The sequence below is a fragment of the Oncorhynchus clarkii genome, chromosome 7 (genome assembly GCF_045791955.1).
Source record: "Oncorhynchus clarkii lewisi isolate Uvic-CL-2024 chromosome 7, UVic_Ocla_1.0, whole genome shotgun sequence".
Classification (NCBI taxonomy): Eukaryota; Metazoa; Chordata; class Actinopteri; order Salmoniformes; family Salmonidae; genus Oncorhynchus; species Oncorhynchus clarkii.
In genome coordinates, this window is record NC_092153.1 from 77,882,519 (window position 1) to 77,906,495 (window position 23,977).

General features: G+C 44.8%; 2 protein-coding genes across 4 annotated transcripts in view; one reads left to right on the plus strand and one right to left on the minus strand.

Moving 5' to 3' along the window:
* Positions 1 to 23,977, plus strand: part of LOC139413878 (biogenesis of lysosome-related organelles complex 1 subunit 1-like) — a 127,262-nt gene that overhangs the window by 54,763 nt on the left and 48,522 nt on the right. The window lies entirely within an intron of this gene.
* Positions 1 to 23,977, minus strand: part of LOC139413874 (integrin alpha-7-like) — a 66,303-nt gene that overhangs the window by 18,162 nt on the left and 24,164 nt on the right. For 2 of the 3 annotated variants that reach the window (XM_071161706.1, XM_071161707.1), the window contains exons 3-14: positions 18,933 to 19,140; positions 16,712 to 16,967; positions 14,331 to 14,438; positions 7,851 to 8,058; positions 7,037 to 7,230; positions 6,280 to 6,368; positions 4,817 to 5,043; positions 4,652 to 4,713; positions 3,737 to 3,906; positions 3,233 to 3,382; positions 2,667 to 2,782; positions 2,050 to 2,233 (exon numbers count right to left, since the gene is read on the minus strand). In XM_071161706.1, the coding sequence (XP_071017807.1) occupies positions 2,050 to 2,233; positions 2,667 to 2,782; positions 3,233 to 3,382; positions 3,737 to 3,906; positions 4,652 to 4,713; positions 4,817 to 5,043; positions 6,280 to 6,368; positions 7,037 to 7,230; positions 7,851 to 8,058; positions 14,331 to 14,438; positions 16,712 to 16,967; positions 18,933 to 19,140 (1,972 nt within the window). Of the gene's footprint in view, positions 1 to 2,049; positions 2,234 to 2,666; positions 2,783 to 3,232; positions 3,383 to 3,736; positions 3,907 to 4,651; positions 4,714 to 4,816; positions 5,044 to 6,279; positions 6,369 to 7,036; positions 7,231 to 7,850; positions 8,059 to 14,330; positions 14,439 to 15,612; positions 15,745 to 16,711; positions 16,968 to 18,932; positions 19,141 to 23,977 lie in introns of all 3 variants that reach the window. The other variant, XM_071161705.1, reaches the window with a different exon arrangement.

A 23,977-nucleotide genomic window follows, 5' to 3' on the forward strand; every position in this document is an offset into this window, starting at 1 on the left:
ACTGGAATTTTAATAGAAAATAAATGGAATTTACACAGAGAGAGAATTGAATTAAAATGGAATTTGTGGAATTGACCACAACCCTTTGTGGAATTGACCACAACAAGCTATTTCCATGGTCAGTGCCAATACCATATTTACAATGTGCAGCGATACTAGAGTGATAGAAGTGTATACACTACATGGCCAACAGTATGTGGACACTCCTTCAAATTAGTGGATTAGTCTATTTCAGCCACACCCGTTTCTGACAGGTGTATACAGTCATGCAACGTACAGGCCGAGCACACAGTCATGCAATCTCCTTAGAAAAACATTGGCAGAAGAATGGCCTGTACTGAAGAGCTCAGTGACTTTCAACATGGCACTGTCATAGGATGCCACCTTTTCAGCAAGTCAGTTTGTCAAATTTCTGCAATGCTAGAGCTGCCCGGGTCAACTGTAAGGGCTGTTATTGTGAAGTGGAAATTTCTAGGAGCTGCTATGGCTCAGCTGCGAAGTGGTAGGCCACACAAGCCCACAGAATGGGACCACCGTGTGCTGAAGTGCGAAAACATTGTCTGTCCTCAGTTACAACACTCACTATGCGTGAGTGTGTAGAGTCCTGTGAGTGTGAATAGGAATAAATACAAGGTCTGTGTAGCCATTCTGTTAGCTATTTAGCAGCCTTATGGCTGTTCTGGAGCCTGTTGGTGTCAGACTTGATTCACCGGTACTGCTTGCCATGCGGAAGCAGAGACAGTCTGTAGCTTGGGTGGCTGGAGTCTTTAACGATTTTACGGGCCTTCCTTTCACACCGCCTGATATAGAGGTCTTGGGTGGCAGAGAGCTCGGACATGCGATCAAGGGCGGTGCTGTTGCCATACCAAGCAGTGATGAAGCCAGTCAAGATGCTCTCAATGGTGCAGCTGTAGAACTTTTTGAGAATTTGAGGGCCCATGCCAAACCTTTTCAACCTCCTGGGGGGGAAGAGGTGCTGTCACGCCTTCTTTGCAATTGTGAGCATGTGAAGTCCTTAGTGATGTGGACACAGAGGAACTTGAGGCTCTTGACCCGCTCCACTGCAGCCCTGTTGATATGGATGGGCTTGTTTCTTTTAGTCCACAATCAGCTCCTTGGTCTTGCTGACGTTGAGGGAGAGGTTGTTGTCCCAGCACCACACTGCCAGGTCTCTTGGTGCCCAGCCACCCTCATATCATTATGGTGTTGGAGTCGTGCGTGGCCACTCAGTCATGGGTGAACATCGAGTACAGGAGGGGACTAAGCACACACCCCTGGGGAACCCACGTATTGAGGGTTAGTGTGGCGGAGGTGATGTTGCCTACCCTCACCACCTGGGGGCTGGCCCGTCAGGAAGTCCAGGATCCAGTCGCCGAGGGAGGTGTTCAGTCCCAGGGTCCTAAGCTTGGTTTGTAGGGGACAATGGTGTTGAATGCTGAGCTGTAGTCAATGAAGAGCATTCCAACAGTGCGGAGTGCAATTGAGATTGCATTGTCTATGGATCTGTTCGGATGGTATGCAAATTGGAGTGAGTTTAGGGTGTATGGGATGATGGAGGTGATGTGTACCATGACCAGCCTTTCAAAGCACTTTGATTAAAGATGTGAGTGCTGCAGGGTGGTAGTCATTGTGACATGAAGCCTTAGAGTTCTTGTGAAGGTGATTGTAGTCACCTTTCACGCAGTCGAATTATCAAATTGTTTTTCAAAAACCGCTGAAATTCTGGTGTTTCTATGTAACATGGTTTTGTTATATTTCAGTCTTCTGTGATGTATAGTAAAGTGTAATATTGGGATGCAAACTTAAAAATGAATACATTTCATCCCTATATCTGACAGGTCTTCTTTTTTTAAGACCATAACCATGTGTGTGTGAGGTGTATACGTTTGTTTCAAAGTAGATCTTTTTAAGACTGCCAAGAAACACTCTGTGTGACTCTGATTTAGCCCACTGTAGCACAATGTTTAAGATGTGGGGATGTAGCCTGGGACAAGGAGAGGTAGAAGATTACTGTGAATATGTGTGTGTGTGTGTTTGGTGTGTGTGTACCTGTTGTCCCCTGAAGCCAGAGTAGGACAGGGTGTCTGGCAGGGTCACCAGTAGTTGGGCAGCATGGGCATCATCTCCATCCTCCTCTGGGGACAGAGGGTCTGAGGGCATGTTGGTGACGGTCACCTCCAACACCACAGACCTCTGATCAGACAGAGAGAACACCGCCACCTCTTCATCATCCCTGCAATGAAGGGATTAAAAGGGAAATAGAAAAGAGGAATAGAGAAAGTGGTTAGACATAGGATCTCTGGTCAAACAGAGAGAACACCGCCACCTCTTCATCATCCCTGCAATGAAGGGATTAAAAGGGAAATAGAAAAGAGGAATAGAGAAAGTGGTTAGACATAGGATCTCTGGTCAGACAGAGAGAACACCGCCACCTCCTCGCCATCTCCGGAATGAGAGGGGCATGAGGCGGCAGGTAGCCTTGTAAATGAGAATTTGTTCTTAAATGACTTGCCTAGTTAAATGATAAATACAAAATGAGGAAATAGAAAAGAAGTGTTTAGATATGAAGTGTGGCACACCAGGGGGTTTGAATGTAACAGCTATTAGAATTTCTCAACTCCTCTTCTCCGGGAGATGAGGAAATACAAAGAAGAAGTCATACTAACCTTGGCAGAGGGGTGAAGAGGTCAGAGGTGGGAGGTCGGGTTCCAAACTGGTAGGTCAACTTCAGGTTGCTCTGACAGATCTTATCATCGCCACAGCCTTCCCTCAGGAAATTCACCTGCAACGGAGGAGACAGACACATTTCAAATCATAGAATATTTTTAAATGTCCAAATGATTTCACTTTGGGAAACTGGTTCCCCCACTATGAAATAACAAAACCCTGTACTATACCGGTATCACACAGGTATGTATTAATTAGGCATGTAACACGACCATCTCCCTTCAGGAAAATGCAGATCAGCATGTTCCCTGGTTCTGTTGTTATGGTACTGACCTCAGAGTGCAGGGTGTTGGATGTGGAAACACTCAGTACAGGAGGTAAAGGTACTGACCTCAGAGTGCAGGGTGTTGGAGGTGGAAACACTCAGTACAGGAGGTAAAGGTACTGACCTCAGAGTGCAGGGTGTTGGAGGTGGAAACACACAGTACAGGAGGTAAAGGTACTGACCTCAGAGTGCAGGGTGTTGGAGGTGGAAACACTCAGTACAGGAGGTAAAGGTACTGACCTCAGAGTGTAGGGTGTTGGAAGTAGAAACACTCAGTACAGGAGGTAGCGTGTCTCGTTCCTCTGGGTTAGTGTCTGAGGAGAACATGGGGGGTCTGATGGTGTGGGTGATGGCCAGAGAGATGGGACGCAGCTTATCACGGATATTGTCCTGTAAGGGAAAGAATTCAATGATTACTAAACGGGATTCAATTATATGGGAGTCATATGATATTGGAGTTGGAAGGAAATAATATTTCAACTTTTAAGACAATTATTAAATTGTTAAATTATGCCAGTTTAGCTAAATAAAGCACAACTTAAATACTTTTTCTACCCAGAGTAGTAACACAGTGCACCTGCATGTACTGGGTGATAGAGAGCACTGACAGAACTGAACACTTCGCTTTGCCTTTTTTGATGTTGCATAGTGGAAAGAAAAGGTAAATGATATATTCTGTAGTTGTAATCTCTAACACCTCCCGTTCGTATTCAGATTAAATTATTGTGTCATATTGTACTGTACGTTTAGTTGGAAGGTGGCGCTCTGGCAGGCGGGATGGCGTTGACCTTTCAGCTCCACCTCGTCAGTGTGTGTGTACTCCGCCGCCTGTGCACTGCGACCCAGGAAGCTAACACGGTGGGGCAGGCCGAGCTTCCTGCGCTCTGTGTCAGCCTCGATGAGTAGAACCAGGGCTAGTGGGAGGGAGGGAGGCAGGAATGAAGGAAGGGGAGGAAAGGAAGGAAGGAATGAAAGAAGGGGAAGGAAGGAAGGAAGGAAGGAAGGAAGGAAGGAAGGAAGGAAGGAAGGAAGGAAGGAAGGAAGGAAGGAAGGAAGGAAGGAAGGAAGGAAGGAAGGAAGGAAGGAAGGAAGGAAGGAAAGAGAGTCAGAGAAAAGCCAGCACACAACAACACACCAGAGATAAGCTCCTGGACATTTACCACACTATTTTACACAGCTAGACATATTACCATACTATTTTACAAAGCTAGACATATTACCAGACTATTTTACACAGCTGGACATATTACCAGACTATTTTACACAGCTGGACATATTACCACACTATTTTACACAGCTGGACATATTACCAGACTATTTTACACAGCTGACATATTACCACACTATTTTACACAGCTGGACATATTACCAAACTATTTTACACAGCTGGACATATTACCAGACTATTTTACACAGCTGGACATATTACCAGACTATTTTACACAGCTGGACATATTGCCACACTATTTTACACAGCTGGACATATTACCAGACTATTTTACACAGCTGGACATATTACCAGACTATTTTACACAGCTGGACATATTGCCACACTATTTTACACAGCTGGACATATTACCAGACTATTTTACACAGCTGGACATTTTACCAGACAGAAAAACCAACTGGTTCTAAACAGAGAGGTGTACAGTAACTCACTGATGTCTGGTGAGTAGGTCTCTGGGTAAGCAGTATAGGTGAAGCAGGCTTTGACCTCCACACTGACAACAGAGAATAAAGTTAGCGAACAACAATCTGTCAACAGCAGAAGCACACTACCAAACGTGGTAGTGAAGGATGAGAGGAATGTTATTTGCGACCTACCAAACTCCATCTCTCCCCTTGCAGTTGTGTTGCTCCAAGTCAATATACTGCTGAGGTTCGATGGATACATCCCGGGTCACGTGAATGACCGGGCGAGACCTGTACAGAACTAGCTTATCACCGAGAGAGCCTACTGCCAGGTCAGGGTACAGGTTCCCATCGATGTCCAGACCTCCTGAGATGGAGTAGCCGAACCTCTTCACCCCCTCGTCCACTCCATCCAGGATCTGTGAGGGGCAACATGAAGGTCACATGTCTTAATTAACTTGTATAATCAAGTGCAACTTTAAACCTGTATTTATTATTCAGATAGTCCTACACACCTGCATTTAGGGTATGATGTTATCAGTCAGTTAACTTAGTTGAACTTGAACCACATCAAACTTTATTGAGACTTAACGATATGTCCACCATGAAGTTTGTAACACCGGAGTCGAGGCGTTGATTCGGATATGATGAGACACCATTAACTACTAAAGTTTCCCATTTGTAGCCCTTTCCTATAGTCAAATGACCAAATCACCCTCTATTGGCCTCATGGGTGGAATGTTATTCATATTTCTCAGAATTTCAGAATTAATAAAACGTTTTTACAAAAACCTGGTGTTTCTACGTCAAATGGTTTTGTTATTTTTCAGTCTTCTGTGATGTATAGTCAAGTCTAATATTGGGATACAAACTCAAAATGGAATACATTTCATCTCTATAAGCCCATAACCATGTGTCTGAGGTGTATATGTTTGTTTCAAGGAAGATTTGTTCAAGACTACCAAGAAGCACTCTGTGTGACCCTGATTTATCCCACTGTAGTAAAAGGGTATCAATATACACATGGCAATCATAAACACTGAAATACATGGATATTGATATTATACAAAGGGTCATTTCACAGTATCACATTAAATATAGTATAGCATATGTACACTGACTATACAAAACATTAACGTTCCATGACATAGACTGAGCATGTGAATCCAGGTGAAAGCTATGACCCCTTATTGATGTCACTTGTTAAATCCACTTCAATCAGTTTAGATGAAGGGGAGGAGATAGGTCATATTAGGATTTCTAATCCTTGATACACTTGAGACATGTATTGTGTATGTGTGCCATTTTGAGGGTGAATGGGCAAGACAAAAGATTTAAGTGCATTTGAACGGGGTATGGTAGTAGGTGCCAGGTGCACCGGTTTGCATCAAGAACTGCAACGCTGCTGGGTTTTTCACGCTCAACAGTTTCCCCTGTGTATCAAGAATGGTCCACCACCCAAAGGACAGCCAGCCAACTTGACAACTTTGGGAAGCATTGGAGTCAACATGGTCCAGCATCCATGTGGAATGCTTTCATCACCTTGTAGAGTCCATGTCCCCAACGAATTGAGGCTGTTCTGAGGGCAAAATCAGGGGAGGTGCAACTCAATACACTCAGTGATGAGCATCAAGCTTTCTAAAGGCTCTTCTTACCTGTGCAGGCTTGGTGTCGATGCCTGAGGACAAGCCTCGGTAGATGAACACTTTGCCTTCCCCATCGAACGGAGCCCCCACAGCGATGTCTGGACGGAGAGAGACAGAAACACATTGAATATAAACTCTACTAAGCCTCATTAAAACATTGTCTTTTGTGGTGTCAGGAGTAGGGTTGTAAAACCCTTTCAATAAACGTTCAATATTCAAATTTATTAAAAGTTCCTGGAATTTTGTGACGCTAGTCAAGAAGTTTCTTGCTCAGATGACCTGGACTTTTACTTTTTAATATTCACCTGCTGGAGCTCAACCTGGAGCAAGGCATCATGGGATAACAGTTAGTAGCAGTAGTGTGTGTGTGGTGTGTGTGTGTGTGTGTGTGTGTGTGTGTGTGTGTGTGTGTGTGTGTGTGTGTGTGTGTGTGTGTGTGTGTGTGTGTGTGTGTGTGTGTGTGTGTGTGTGTGTGTGTGTGTGTGTGTGTGTGTAATAAACAGTAGTACTGGTAACTGCAGTGTGTAGGATTTTGTTTTCTCTTTCATAAAATTATCAGGAAAACTCGTGACCTAAGGACAATGGGTCTGCACCCTATTCCCTATGTAGTGCACTGCTTCTGACAAGAGCCCTGGTAAAAGTGGTGCACTACATAGGGAATAGGGTGCCATTTGGGATGTGACCCAGTGACTCAAGCCCTTCAAATCAGTGGATTGTAAAGTGAATGTTGTTTAAATACTTTTGATTTGATCCAGTCCTTCCTCACCGTCATATCCGTCCCTGTCCAAGTCTCCCACGTTGTTGACGGTCAATCCAAACATGGAGTCATAGGTTCCATTGAGCCTGATTGGCTGAGCATATTCCCAGTTACCGAATGGGTTGAGGAAGATGTACACAGCACCTCCGATCTCTGCTTTTCGGTCAAAGTAGTTAGGAGCTCCCACTATCAGGTCTGTCCAGCTGGGGGGAGAGAACAGGGAAGGAGGGAGAAAAGGGCGGGAGGGAGGTTCAGAAAGAGCTCTACAGAATCTTGGGTGGAAAGATGATGGTTACAAATATAAACATATAATTATTTATATATTATATAAACATAAACATCTGTAACTGAAATAAACGTTTTCCAAGGTTCTTTAGAAATCCTGGTCAGAGTATTCCCAGTTATAGGATTCCAACCTTTCCTACCTAATTCAACTTCCATCTGGGATTTCTGAAAACATGTGAACAGGGAATTTTCTGGAAATGTGGAACCTTACTCAGCCATCACTTTTCTTTTTTTTACCATTATTTAACAAGGCAAGTCAGTTAAGAAAAAAATCTTATTTTCAATGACGGCCTGAAGAACGACAGATTTGTACCTTGTCAGCTCGGGGGTTTGAACTTGCAACCTTCCGGTTATTAGTCCAACGCTCTAACCACTAGGCTACCCTGCCGCCCCATGGTCTTACCTGAGGGGATTGAGGGTAATAATGCAATCTATCAGAGGGGATAGATGGAGGAATAATGCCAGAGTACCTGTATATACATTCCCATACACTACTATCAATAGTATCAGCAGCAGACATTAGCGCATTAGTTCTCACCCGTCACTGTTGAGATCAGCCGTAGCCACAGAGTACCCGAAGGAAGAAGCCAGCTCCTCTCCCCACAGGATGTGCTGTGGCACCAGGCGGTACACGTTATCTTTACGCAGTAGCACCACCGCTCCCGTGTGATTGGCTCTCGGAGCCCCCGCCACGAAGGTCAGCTCACCACGACTCATTATGCCTTTAGCAGAGTCCACTGAGAAGCCTGGAGCAAGGTATCATGGGATAACAGTTAGTAGCAGTAGTGTGTGTGTGTGAGGGAGTGGACATGTTTGTCTTCTACAGAGGTAAAGACAAGGTCTGTGTGTGTGATAAGAAGTGAAACAGAAGATTCCTAGTCTTACTATAGTGCATGTAAACAGAGGATTCATCCCTCAGGATGGGGTGTGTGTAGGGGTGTGAGGGGTGTGTCTGCAGTGGTATAGTGAAATAGTGAAAGAGGGGGAATTGAACATGCATGTGGTGTGACATGAGCAGGTGTGGAAAAAATATCAGATACAAATCAAATCATTTAATTCACAATGACATTTTCTTGTTGTTGCTATATTCCAACATGCGGGGTGTCAGAGTAGGGATTGGCAGGGAGTCTTGTGTTAGTCCAGGGTCAACATTCAGGCAGAAGCATCTCATAGACAAAAACAGACACAGACAAATACTGTGCTAAAAGCATCCTCTAGACAAACATCCAGAGAGACAAACAGAGACAGACACGGAGAAGTTCAGGGCGACAGGTGTGGAATGACCAAAAGGTTGGCTGAACTACTGTAGGAAGCTGGTTGTAAGACTTATGCTTGTATATTTTAGTCTGGTCAAATAATTAACCAGCTTGAGAATCATAACTAGTTAATACATTTGCCTTGAGAGAACAGGTAGCCTAGCGGTTAAGAGCGTTAGGCCAGTAATTGAACAGCCACTGGTTCAAAGCCGATTAGGTGAAAAATCTGTTGATGTGCTCTTGAGCAAGGCACTTACTAGTTGCTCTGGAGTGTCTGCTAAATGACTACAATGTAGACTATGACCTCATTAGTTGTTCAGCAGACAGTTGTTCGTTAGCTTTTCTGTTTTGGACGCATTTTGTAGAAGCTCCAAGGCAACAGGTGTGGAATTCTGCTGTCTGACTCACTGTAGAACAAGCGAACAATAGAGCTGTGTCCCATTAAGATGAATGTGACAGTTGGACATGTGATCCAGTAACAGTGTAGGCCTTTAAGAGATTAAGAGAAAACGTCTGTAAATATAAATATAACAAACTAGGCCTTTAAGAGAGGGATGAACTCATTTGTCTTTTCACGCAAAAAAAGTCACATCACAACTCTAGTAAAATGTATTTGTGTCCCTTTAAGAGGAATGCTACAGTTATAGTTGATATCTACCCAAAATAACGGAGGCCTTTACTATTACAATGAAGTCTGATCCTCTCTGTCTTTTACACAAAGAAGTCTGATCCTCTCTGTCTTTTACACAAAGAAGTCTGATCCTCTCTGTCTTTTACACAAAGAAGTCTGATCCTCTCTGTCTTTTACACAAAGAAGTCTGATCCTCTCTGTCTTTTACACAACGAAGTCTGATCCTCTCTGTCTTTTACACAAAGAAGTCTGATCCTCTCTGTCTTTTACATAAAGAAGTCTGATCCTCTCTGTCTTTTACACAAAGAAGTCTGATCCTCTCTGTCTTTTACATAAAGGAGTCTGATCCTCTCTGTCTTTTACACAAAGAAGTCTGATCCTCTCTGTCTTTTACACAAAGAAGTCTGATCCTCTCTGTCTTTTACATAAAGAAGTCTGATCCTCTCTGTCTTTTACATAAAGAAGTCTGATCCTCTCTGTCTTTTACACAAAGAAGTCCAATCTGCTCCTTAAAGCTATAAAGGGAAGGGAGGCTTTATCTTGCAAACTTTTTTAAACTGGGGCCCACCAGGATTCGGGAATGGGGCCCACCAGGATTCGGGAATGGAGCCCACCAGGATTCGGGAATGGGGCCCACCAGGATTCGGGAATGGGGCCCACCAGATTTAGGGAATGGGTCCCACCAGGTTTCGGGAATGGGTCTCACCAGGATTCGGGAATGGGGTCCCACCAGGTTTTGGGAATGGGGCCCACCAGGTTTTGGGAATGGGGTCCCACCAGGTTTAGGGAATGTGGTCCACCAGGTTTAGGGAATGTGGTCCACCAGGTTTCGGGAATGGGTCCCACCAGGTTTAGGGAATGTGGTCCACCAGGTTTCGGGAATGGGTCCCACCAGGTTTAGGGAATGTGGTCCACCAGGTTTAGGGAATGGGGCCCACCAGGTTTCGGGAATGGGGGCCCACCAGGTTTAGGGAATGGGGTCCACCAGGTTTCGGGAATGGGGGCCCACCAGGTTTAGGGAATGGGTCCCACCTAGTTTTAGGGAATGGGGCCCACCAGGTTTAGGGAATGGGGCCCACCAGGTTTAGGGAATGGGGCCCACCAGGTTTAGGGAATGGGGCCCACCAGGTTTAGGGAATGGGGTCCACCAGGTTTCGGGAATGGGGGCCCACCAGGTTTAGGGAATGGGGTCCACCAGGTTTCGGGAATGGGGGCCCACCAGGTTTAGGGAATGGGGTCCACCAGGTTTCGGGAATGGGGGCCCACCAGGTTTAGGGAATGGGTCCCACCAGGTTTAGGGAATGGGGCCCACCAGGTTTAGAGAATGGGGCCCACCAGGTTTAGGGAATGGGGCCCACCAGGTTTAGGGAATGGGGCCCACCAGGTTTCGGGAATGGGGTCCCTGCAAACAGTTGTGTTGTGCAGCTGTCTACAGTGCAGGCCCTCGTGGTTGTAAGACTTATGTGAGGTATAAATGGATCTAAATATAATGTAGCTTCTTTACTGATCTCTGATCAGTAGTTCTCAGTGGGACTTCCTGTCAACGGAAAATCGTGTGAGACAAATTGGAAAATTTAAACATTTCATTTTTCATTGGCAGTATTTATTTTGGCAGTTACTGTGGAAAAACTGGGCCTGACTCATCAGTGGACTACGCTGGATTCTCTATCCAACAGTAATCAGATTTAATGGATACGATCTGAGAAGAAACAGCATGTACAACTGCTGCTGCCTGGGTAGTGACTTGTTCACTCAGTCGAAAGACTGGATTTAATTATAAGCTATTTACATTTACAATAAGCTTTTTACATTTTAAGACATTAGGGACCAGTTTCCCGGACACATATCAAGTCTAGTCTTGTACTAAGACATCATTTTATTGGAGAATCTCCATTAGACATAATACAATAACAGAATGCATACAGGGCTGGTTTCCCGGAAGTCCTGTACTATAAAGGATCATACTGTTATTATACTATACAGTACATTAGACATCTTTATCAGTCAAGATGAGTAGATTCCCGTGTGAAGTCAGTCAGAGATGAAGATGACCACAGACTGTGGTGAAATTCCTTTACATTTAATTCTGCATTTTTATTTGGATTGAACTTAAATCTGCCATTTAACTAAGCTAAAACATAACCAGTAATAGCACTATCGTCTGTCTGTGGCCTTTTAGTAAGCGTGCAAAACATATGGTATATGTATTTAGTCATTATGTAATTTGGTTAGAGGGTCAATGGAGGCATGCAGCGAGTTATAAGTGAGGGGTCAAAGGTTATAATGGCCATTAAGGATGTGGAGGACGAGGGATAAGGCAGGATATTCCTCCCAAATGGAACCCTATTCTAAAGTAGTGTACTGTGGGCCCTATAGGCTCTGGTCTAAAGTAGTGTACTGTGGGCCCTATAGTTTCTGGTCTAAAGTAGTGTACTGTGGGCCCTATGGGCTCTGGTCTATAGTAGTGTACTGTGGGCCCTATAGGACCTGGTCAAAAGTAGTGTACTGTGGGCCCTATAGGCTCTGGTCAAAAGTAGTGTACTGTGGGCCCTATAGTTTCTGGTCTAAAGTAGTGTACTGTGGGCCCTATAGGACCTGGTCAAAAGTAGTGCCCTATATTTAGACCAGGTCCTATGGGGCCCACAGTACACTACTTTAGACCAGAGCCTATAGAGCCCACAGTACACTACTTTAGACCAGAGCCTATAGGTCCCACAGTGCACTATACTGTATATCGGGAATAAGGAGCTCTTTGGGAGGCAATCAAGTTGTTGTGTAGAGGAGGATGAGAATAGAGGGGTTTACAGATGTAGAATAGATCCACATGGTTGATGGGAACAATCAATCGGATGGACAAAACGTTATTGGTTAGAGTCCATTAGCTGGATCTAAAATGGGAATGAGCAAGTATCTGTTATCGATAAAAGAGATGTCACTCGGCTACAAGGAAATGACTGCTGTTAACACTCAGCTCCAAGGAAATGATTGCTCTAAACACCCAGCTCCAAGGAAATGACTGCTCTAAACACCCAGCTCCAAGGAAATGACTGCTGTTAACACCCAGCTCCAAGGAAATGACTGCTCTAAACACTCAGCTCCAAGGAAATGACTGCTGTTAACACCCAGCTCCAAGGAAATGACTGCTCTAAACACCCAGCTCCAAGGAAATGACTGCTCTAAACACTCAGCTCCAAGGAAATGACTGCTCTAAACACCCAGCTCCAAGGAAATGACTGCTCTAAACACCCAGCTCCAAGGAAATGACTGCTCTAAACACCCAGCTCCAAGGAAATGACTGCTCTAAACACCCAGCTCCAAGGAAATGACTGCTCTTAACACCCAGCTCCAAGGAAATGACTGCTGTTAACACCCAGCTCCAAGGAAATGACTGCTCTAAACACCCAGCTCCAAGGAAATGACTGCTGTTAACACCCAGCTCCAAGGAAATGACTGCTCTAAACACCCAGCTCCAAGAAAATGACTGCTCTGAACACTCAGCTCCAAGGAAATGACTGCTCTTAACACCCAGCTCCAAGGAAATGACTGCTCTAAACACCCAGCTCCAAGGAAATGACTGCTCTAAACACCCAGCTCCAAGGAAATGACTGCTCTTAACACCCAGCTCCAAGGAAATGACTGCTGTTAACACCCAGCTCCAAGGAAATGACTGCTCTAAACACCCAGCTCCAAGGAAATGACTGCTCTAAACACTCAGCTCCAAGGAAATGACTGCTCTAAACACTCAGCTCCAAGGAAATGACTGCTGTTAACACTCAGCTCCAAGGAAATGACTGCTCTTAACACTCAGCTCCAAGGAAATGACTGCTGTTAACACTCAGCTCCAAGGAAATGACTGCTCTTAACACTCAGCTCCAAGGAAATGACTGCTGTTAACACTCAGCTCCAAGGAAATGACTGCTCTTAACACTCAGCTCCAAGGAAATGACTGCTCTAAACACTCAGCTCCAAGGAAATGACTGCTCTAAACACTCAGCTCCAAGGAAATGACTGCTCTTAACTGTGCACTAGAACGCAGATTCTAAACACTCTATTCCCCATGGGGCCTACGCTGTGGGAGCAGTATCATTCAACCTTCTGCAAATCCCTCTTTGACATACAGTATACTGTACATGTTAGTGTTGGTATTGTCTTTCTACACAAAATCCTACATAAACGATTACCACTGTGATCTCAGAATATATTGTTCACTTTGAGATTTGTTTTTAAATTCTGCTTTACTTACTTACTTATTTCACTTCAAACCCTTTTATTTTACTTAGCAAAGTTACCTGTGTCTACGAAACGTAGATAAGAATGTAGATCTAGATGTACTGTATATAGAACCAACACCAAGGTACCCTGGACAGCTCCAAACCACCACGTCATAGAGTAAACTACAGACGGACAGACTGACAGGCTGTGCAGACTGCCCCACCATACAGACTGACAGAATGACAGGCTGTGCAGACTGCCCCACCATACAGACTGACAGACTGACAGGCTGTGCAGACTGCCCCACCATACAGACTGACAGACTGACAGGCTGTGCAGACCACCCCACCATACAGACTGACAGAATGACAGGCTGTGCAGACTGCCCCACCATACAGACTGACAGAATGACAGGCTGTGCAGACTGCCCCACCATACAGACTGACAGGCTGTGCAGACCCCCCCACCATACAGACCGACAGGCTGTGCAGACTGCCCCACCATACAGACTGACAGACTGGCAGGCTGTACAGACCACTACACCAAACAGACTGACAGACAGTACAGACTGATAGTAACACAGAGAGACATGCAGACCAGACAGGAGTTCTATGTTCGAATCTACGTACATTCTAAACACGTTCTAGAGAAGAGCTAGCAACGAGCATACACCACCACACAGGGGTAAGGGCAGGTGGGAGGACAGAAGGGATTGGGTTAATTCCATTCCAATTCTAATCAACTCAGGAAGTACACTGAAATTCCAATTCTCTTCAATGCTTTTCAATGTGTACAATTTGGAATTAGAATTTTGTTTACATTCTGAATTGACTGGCATTGAAATTGAATAGGCCACAACCCTGGAGACTTGATACAGTAAGTTGTATCAACATGAATCACCTCACTCCAAGCTACAAACCTAAGTAGCTATTCTGAGCTACGTCCTCAAACATGGGCCGGTTGGAGTGTGGCTCCAGAGTTTTGTACACCAGCGCATCTTCATCGGGACTAGCCATGAACAAGAGCCCTGCGGCCCGAGAGAGAGGAAGAGAGAGAGGAAGGAGTGGGAGGGGAGGGGTGGAGGGAGTGGAGGAGGGGAGGTGGTGAAGGGGAACAGGGTGACAAGGAGAGAGAGAGGGAGTGCAGGTGAGAAAGGACTGTGCTGTGATTGTGTGTTTTCTTCTTCCTGGGACCAGTGGTTTGTGGGTAAACCACTGGTACCTAACAGAAGGATGACAAGACTGACTCACACTGTACCCAGAATGCACTGCCAGAACTGTCTGTGGGGGAAACGCAAACCCACTGACTCCAAGAGCAGACAGACTTAGCCTGGTCACAGATCAGTTTGTAATGTTTAGCCAAATTCTCTATGTTGTTTTAGACAACTTCTTTGACTATGATTTTGGCTGGTCCCAGATCTGCTTGTGCTGTTTAGCCAACTGCATGGCCTATGAAATAGACTGGCCCCAGACCACTTTGTATTTTTTAGCCAATTTTGGTATGGCATGACAGAAATGTGCTACCAAAGTACAAGTTTTATATATATTGTATACTATATTTTATTATACTATAATTACATTATTACAAGCAGATACACCAACAGGCCATGTCGACTGTGAGATAATAATATAATTCTTAAATATCCTATTATTATATTGTAATATTTCTGACCCTGATCCACAGGGCACAGAGTCTCTCTGCGTGTCATTTATATCATGATTGGACCATTCCTACGGTAGCTACTTCATGATTGGTCCATTCCTACAGTAGCTACTTCATAATTGGTCCATTCCTATAGTAGCCAGTTCATGTGGGAAAGTATTCGGAATATTGAGGTGGAGCTCTGGTGAATCACACTGATACACAGAGCAGGGTCAGGGGTGGCCCAATACGGACAAGAGAGAAACAATACAAGGGTGTGTCTGAAATGCCACCTTTTCTCTAGTCCACTACTGGTCTGCACCGCACTGGTCTGGGCCAGTCTGCCTTTTTAGCCCCATGTTGGTAGCTACTCTGAGTCCTCTCGGTCTGCGATAGGTATTTATTTTGGGCAGAGTGTGTCGTCAGTTGTCATCCTTCCCTGGCCTTCTCTCCTGTCCTGTCCTATGCTGTGCTCAGTGATCTCTGGTGAGACAGTGCAGCAGGCAGACAGCTGTGTGAGAGGAGCAGGAGAGGGCTGGGCAGGGCAGGGACGGTCCTACCCAGGTAACTATGGTAGGGAACAGGGATCAGCTGAGCATTCAGCTGTTTCTCATCTGCCACTTCATAGGGCCCGTCGTCATAGAAACCCAGATCCAGTAAAGTCTGGTTTAGTAGCTGGACGCGCATCTCTCCTGGAAGGAACAGAGTTAGAGGACACAGACAGACACAGACACACAGACAGACACACAGACACAGACAAGCATTCTCTCTCTCCCTCTCGCTCCCTTTATCCCTTTCTCTCTATCTCTCTCTCTCTCTCACACACACACACACACACACACACACACACACACACACACACACACACACACACACACACACACACACACACACACACACACACACACACACACACACACACACACAGACACACACACACACTAGCACACACACACACTAGCACATTCTCTCTCTCTCTACTGCCAAACACACACACACACTTTCATTTTCAAACACATACAAAACAGTTATGTACAGGACAAAGCAAACCATCTCTAGGGTTCCACAGTGAAAGTGTCAAGTACAATATAATGTAAATCATGACTCCACCTAAGGCCTGTTTAATATATGAAACAATGATCCATAATTCCAGCCATGTTGATCCCTGACATTAAATAATGACAGTTCCCATCCATCAGCCCATCAACTACCTGCTGAGAATCAATCACTTTGATAGATCAGTATGACTGCGGAGGCCAGGCAGTAGGCTTATCAGTAGGCAATGATTTGTCCACTAAAATACATGTCATTTTATGAAAACAGAATTGATGGCTTTTGGGTAGTTGTTTTTCAGTACACTTCTGCATCTAAGACAACTGTAAGGGAAAAACTGACTAAAAAGCTCCAACAATATATTTTCAGTCTAACTCCATCATTTTAGAAAGTGCCCAAAATATTTTTAGGATTCATATAAGTGAAGTAAAGGCATACTGTATAGTAGCTGAATCGACACAACAAGACGTGTATGAAAACATCTGACAACAAGCTTTGACTTAACTACCAGTGGAAACACCTCAGCTGTCAGTCATCACTATTTAACCTGTATTTATACAGGTGTGTCTCAATGAGAGAAAGAAAAGAAAAGGCCTGTGACTGTACCTTTCCAGTTGTACGTTCCAGGAGCTCCGAACATGATAAACTGGTTGTCGGGTGTGAAGGCAGCAGACAGACCCTGCTGACAGAAGCCAAACTGTTCGTGTCCCTGGGGTCGACCCTCACAGAACTTCCACTCCCCTCCGTCTAGGTCATCCCTCTCGGTCAGGTCCTCACTGAGCACGTAGCAACGCCCGATGGGGTCCCGCGTCTCCGACGGCAGGCCCACGCGCTGACGCAGCTCGTACAGATGGGCACACGTCTGAAAAAAGGGACAGGAGAGGTATGGAGTAGCAGGTTCATTGATGAGGTCCTACAGGTTTGGACAGAGGCGGCAGAGAAGCTAAGTAACTGGAATAGATGGTCTAGTACACTACAGACATGCTAAACACATCTCGTACAGGTGGGCACAAGTTTGCTTCATTGAATTGGTCCCACAGGTCTGATTCATTGAATTGGTCCCACAGGTTTGATTCATTGAATTGGTCCCACAGGTTTGATTCATTGAATTGGTCCCACAGGTCTGATTCATTGAATTGGTCCCACAAGTTTGCTTCATTGAATTGGTCCCACAGGTCTGGTTCATTGAATTGGTCCCACAGGTCTGGTTCATTGAATTGGTCCCACAGGTCTGGTTCATTGAATTGGTCCCACAGGTTTGATTCATTGAATTGGTCCCACAGGTCTGATTCATTGAATTGGTCCCACAGGTCTGGTTCATTGAATTGGTCCCACAGGTCTGGTTCTTTGAATTGGTCCCACAGGTCTGATTCATTGAATTGGTCCCACAGGTCTGGTTCATTGAATTGGTCCCACAGGTCTGGTTCATTGAATTGGTCCCACAGGTTTGATTCATTGAATTGGTCCCACAGGTCTGATTCATTGAATTGGTCCCACAGGTCTGGTTCATTGAATTGGTCCCACAGGTCTGGTTCATTGAATTGGTCCCACAGGTTTGATTCATTGAATTGGTCCCACAGGTCTGATTCATTGAATTGGTCCCACAGGTCTGGTTCATTGAATTGGTCCCACAGGTCTGGTTCATTGAATTGGTCCCACAGGTTTGATTCATTGAATTGGTCCCACAGGTTTGATTCATTGAATTGGTCCCACAGGTCTGATTCATTGAATTGGTCCCACAGGTCTGGTTCATTGAATTGGTCCCACAGGTCTGGTTCATTGAATTGGTCCCACAGGTTTGATTCATTGAATTGGTCCCACAGGTCTGGTTCATTGAATTGGTCCCACAGGTTTGATTCATTGAATTGGTCCCACAGGTCTGATTCATTGAATTGGTCCCACAGGTTTGATTCATTGAATTGGTCCCACAGGTCTGGTTCATTGAATTGGTCCCACAGGTTTGATTCATTGAATTGGTCCCACAGGTCTGATTCATTGAATTGGTCCCACAGGTCTGATTCATTGAATTGGTCCCACAGGTCTGATTCATTTAAAAATTTATTTATTTAACTAGGCAAGTCAGTTAAGAACAAATTCTTATTTACAATGATGGCCTAGGAACATTGGGTTAAATGCCTTGTTCAGGGGCAGAACGACAGATTTTACCTTGTCAGCTCGGGGATTCAACCCAGCAGCCTTTCGGTTACTGGATCAATGCCCTAACCACTAGGCTACCTGCTGCCTCTTCATTGAAGAGGTCCCACAGCTCTGGTTCATTGAAGAGGTCCCACAGGTCTGAACAGAGGCAGGAGCAGTAGTAGTACCATCTCAGCATAACTGAGACAACTACAATAGATGTCTAGCTATTCTACAAACATGAGTTCTTCCTAATTCAGCCTTTCCCAAACTCTGTCTTGGCTACCCCAAGGGGTGCATGTGTTGGTTTTTGCCCTGGTACTACACAGTTGATTCAAATAATCAAAGCTTGATGATTAGTTGATTATTTTAAATCAGCTGTGTAATGCAAGAGCAAACAAAACATGCACCTCTTGGGGTCTCGAGGACCGAGTTTGTATGATGTGTATGAAAACGTCTGACAACAAGCTTTGACTTAACTACCAGTTGAAACACCTCAGCTGTCAGTCATCACTATTTAACCTGTATTTATACAGGTGTGTCTCAATGAGATACACCTGTATCCCGAGCTACAGGCTCTAACCAGGGCCTGGAGTTATTCAGGGAAACCTCTGGACCCGAGCTACATGCTCTAACCAGGGCCTGGAGTTTGTCAGGGAAACCTCTGTGTAATTGTGTACTGTGTACTAACCACCACCTTTCCTCCAATCCCCTGGCTCTTGACTGTTACTCCTAGCCACTGGTTGTCCTTGCTTTCCCAGTCCAGGTTTACGTCTCCATCGATGTCCACGCGCTCGCAGTCAAACTCCTCGCCTGTGATTGGACAGCGGTACAGAGCGCCAGGGCGCTTCCTCTGCATCATGCCCAGTCCTCTGGCCCGCGGCGCCCCCACCAGGATCCTGTTAGCAAGACACACAAACACACATGAATTTCTATTGAAATGGACAATAAAAGTGTTGTAGCGTAGCAAATTGTATGATATTGTTTCATACTGTATGTGATTGTTTCTGGGAGTATCCATTTAAAAGGGTAATCAGTAGTTGCTGCATCAATTTTTGGACTTATAAATGAATGAATTGTTACATTTTCAATGCTTAGCAGGACAGAAAATGGTCCAATTCACATTCTTATCAAGAGAACAACCCTGGTCATCCCTACTGCATCTGATCTGGTTGACTCACTAAACAGAGAACAACCCTGGTCATCCCTACTGCATCTGATCTGGTTGACTCACTAAACAGAGAACAACCCTGGTCATCCCTACTGCATCTGATCTGGTTGACTCACTAAACAGAGAACAACCCTGGTCATCCCTACTGCATCTGATCTGGTTGACTCACTAAACAGAGAACAACCCTGGTCATCCCTACTGCCTCTGATCTGGTTGACTCACTAAACAGAGAACAACCCTGGTCATCCCTACTGCATCTGATCTGGTTGACTCACTAAACAGAGAACAACCCTGGTCATCCCTACCTCATCTGATCTGGTTGACTCACTAAACAGAGAACAACCCTGGTCATCCCTACTGCCTCTGATCTGGTTGACTCACTAAACAGAGAACAACCCTGGTCATCCCTACTGCATCTGATCTGGTTGACTCACTAAACAGAGAACAACCCTGGTCATCCCTACCTCATCTGATCTGGTTGACTCACTAAACAGAGAACAACCCTGGTCATCCCTACTGCATCTGATCTGGTTGACTCACTAAACAGAGAACAACCCTGGTCATCCCTACTGCCTCTGATCTGGTTGACTCACTAAACACAAATGCTTGATTTGTAAATTATGTCTGAGTGTTGGAGTGTGCCCCTGGCTATCCGTAAATTTAAAAAACAAGAAAAATGGTGCCATCTGAATTGCATTATATAAGTATTTTAAAATTATTCATAGTTTTACTTTTACTTTTGATACTTAAGGATCTTTTTAAACCAAATACTATAATTTTACTCAAGTAGTATTTTACTTGGTGACTTTCACATTTACTTGAGTTATTATCCATTAAGTTATCTTTCATTTTACTCAAATATGACAGTTGTTTACTTTTTCCAACATTGTCTTTTAGGCCAGGAAAGCTTTCTTCACACACAACTGTTACTAGGAGCACAGTCTCTCATGACAGACTGATCGAAACACAAATGATTAAGTAGCAGGCCAGCACACTTAAGATTTGGTTCTGGGTTCTGGTGATACTGGCAACATACCTACAAGCCCAATAGTCACCCTCTGACCTGTAAACACCGTGGGCACCATACTGTAGTTATGGACTTTTATTGGTTCCTGGAGTTGTTTCTGGACAGGTCACATGGTCAGAAAACAGGAAACCCTTCCGACCCTACTGTTTAATGTTTCGGTTTGGAAAATGCATCTGGACACAGTACCAGCTTTTTAATTTCACCTGGCTGCCAATTTGAGGAGCCGCCTGAAGAGTGAGAGGAATGGCAGATAGAGGAATCCAGCAGTGCTGAGGCAGAGAGCTCGTAGTGAGGACGACTGGCTACTATTCTGACCTTTGTGTGGTGATCTTTCTGGCCTCCAGAGCTGCTGAGGAATCAGCCAAATGGATGTTGCACAGAGTGGACGAGGAGAAGTCCAGAGGCTATAAGACTCAGGCTGGTTCCCAGACTTGACCTCTACAAGATCATCAACAGACTACATCAACCATCATCTACCATCCACTATCCAGCTCTCTCCACTCAAGGCATGAACTGACCCTCTCCATCTTCGGAGGATAAAGATTTCAAAGACATGGCCTCTATTGGTTGACCTGTCATGATATATTGCTTGTTTGTTTTTGAAGCGCTTTGAGATTCTATGAAACGTGATATAGAAATGTAATAAATTACGATTATTGTTATGTATGACCTGCTCTCCTGAGCTAGTTAGTTTAGATGTTGTATATTTGACATGTTGTTAACAACAACCTCAGTTACTTTCAGTGAGGTCTCTATTCTTTGACACACAAAGCATCAACGTATTACTGGGAGGTTGTATCTATCACTGATACTACTATGTGTTATCATGATTCCCTCCCCCTCCTATCTTTTGTAACGGTTGCATTTTCAGTGCCTCTGGCTTCTGCCTTATACGGGCTGGCTGGTCCAGGGGGCTGGCTGGTCCAGGGGGCTATTTAAAAACGCACCATTGAACAACATTCCAACCAACCAATTCTCTCTCTCTCTCTCCTCTCTCTCTCTCTCTCTCTCTCTCTCTCTCTCTCTCTCTCCTCTCTCTCTCCTATCAGCCATCGCATGGCATAGGCCCAGAAACAAGACACAGAGAAAGAGGGGGAGAGTGGGGGGAGTGGGAGAGAGAGAAAGTGAGAAAGAGAGGAAGAATGAGTCAAGAGAGGGAATTAGAAAGAGGTAGAGCAAAAGGGGGGACAGAGGGAGAAAGAGAGAAAAAAGAGAGAGAGAATAAGAGAGAGAGAGAGAGAGAGAGAGAAAGAGAAAGAGTGCATGAGAGAGAGAGAGCGAGAGAGAGCGAGAGAGAGCGAGAGAGAGAGAGAGAGAGAGAAGGGGCATGTTCAGAATGAGACAATTCTTTGAAATGGCTATAAATACAGTCTAGTTGAGGGGAATGCTACGTAAGTAGCTAGATGTACCCAGGCTTTCCAACATTGGGTAGCTTCACTTAACTTCACATTCCAGCTAAGGATTCATCCGGACTACGGAGGTGGATACTGCTCTTCCGCCGGCCGTTAACTCTAGCAGGCTTGTAACTGAACGTGGTATGTCACACGTGGCTAGTCGAACGCCGAACTCTTCATTCAGACAATGCAGAACCATTAACCCATGGGAGAGGCAGAGAAACATTTACATTTGTACCGAAAGCAACATGAATTAAAAGCTTTCTTGCACATTTAGCAGGCTGTGGTGTGAAAGAGGCTTTTAGATATTTTAATATTAATATATTTTAAACACACAACAACAAAAAAAAACATTTTATTAGCATTAGCATTTATTTGGTAAATTTGAATTGGTCATCTTCCTCAAATGTGATTGGTCCTCAGCTCGTGGCTCAGACATTTTCATTCAGGATAAATGCAGTTAGCCTGCCCCAGAGCAGGTTAGTCCTGAAGGATACGTCGCCGTAGAAATTTGCCTGGCTAAAAGGTGAGCCACTTTTGGGGTAACGGTTATCCCAAGTTGAACTCAGAATTGACCCAAAGTTGCCTCGCTAACTCTTCAAACCTGATTGGTAGTATAGGGCTCAGACAGAAAGACAGAGGCCTGAAGTGGTTGAGCATGGTGAATTAGTAGCCTGTAGGGCTGTTGGATTAAGATAATGTATTTACAAGTGTAGAAATCACACACTCTGTGAACAAATGGCTAAGACAGTCATTCCTAGCCTGGAGTGACTCCTAACCACTCCTGAACTCTGTCTGTGCTTGAGCCAACTTCTCCAGTGTGCATTGTCATGTCATGACAGCAAATGAGGGTAGTAGGCTAATACAATACAGTTCAATCTGGCGACTAGGCTAAGTCACTCCTTGCACTGAGACATGGCTGAGTAGACTCCTATGGTTTTTAGAGAAGTCAACAGTCATGTCTCAGAGCAAAATTACTTTGTTAAAGCTATGTGTAAAGAGGGAACAGGCTGGAGGGCTCCAGGCAGGATAACAGTTGATGTATCTAAACTATGTGTATCTAAACTAAACTGACTACAGGGTAACAGTTGGTGTATCTAACCTGACTACAGGATGACAGTTGGTGTATCTAACCTGACTACAGGGTAACAGTTGGTGTTTCTAACCTGACTACAGCTACAGGGTAACAGTTGGTGTATCTAACCTGACTACAGGATGACAGTTGGTGTTTCTAACCTGACTACAGGGTAACAGTTGGTGTTTCTAACCTGACTACAGCTACAGGGTAACAGTTGGTGTATCTAACATGACTACAGGATAACAGTTGGTGTATCCAACCTGACTACAGCTACAGGGTAACAGTTGGTGTATCTAACCTGACTACAGGATGACAGTTGGTGTATCTAACCTGACTACAGCTACAGGGTAACAGTTGGTGTATCTAACCTGACTACAGCTACAGGGAAACAGTTGGTGTATCTAACCTGACTACAGCTACAGGGTAACAGTTGGTGTATCTAACCTGACTACAGCTACAGGGTAACAGTTGGTGTATCTAACCTGACTACAGGGTAACAGTTGGTGTATCTAACCTGACTACAGCTACAGGGTAACAGTTGGTGTATCTAACCTGACTACAGGGTAACAGTTGGTGTATCTAACCTGACTACAGGGTAACAGTTGGTGTATCTAACATGACTACAGCTACAGGGTAACAGTTGGTGTATCTAACATGACTACAGCTACAGGGTAACAGTTGGTGTATCTAACCTGACTACAGGGTAACAGTTGGTGTATCTAACCTGACTACAGGGTAACAGTTGGTGTATCTAACACGACTACAGCTACAGGGTAACAGCTGGTGTATCTAACCTGACTACAGGGTAACAGTTGGTGTATCTAACCTGACTACAGGGTAACAGTTGGTGTATCTAACATGACTACAGCTACAGGGTAACAGCTGGTGTATCTAACCTGACTACAGGGTAACAGTTGGTGTATCTAACCTGACTACAGCTACAGGGTAACAGCTGGTGTATCTAACCTAACTACAGGGTAACAGTTGGTGTATCTGGCTTACTGGTGCTCTTCCATGCCGTCCCTAGGAGGAGTGCGTCACTTGAGTGGGTCGAGTCACTGACGGG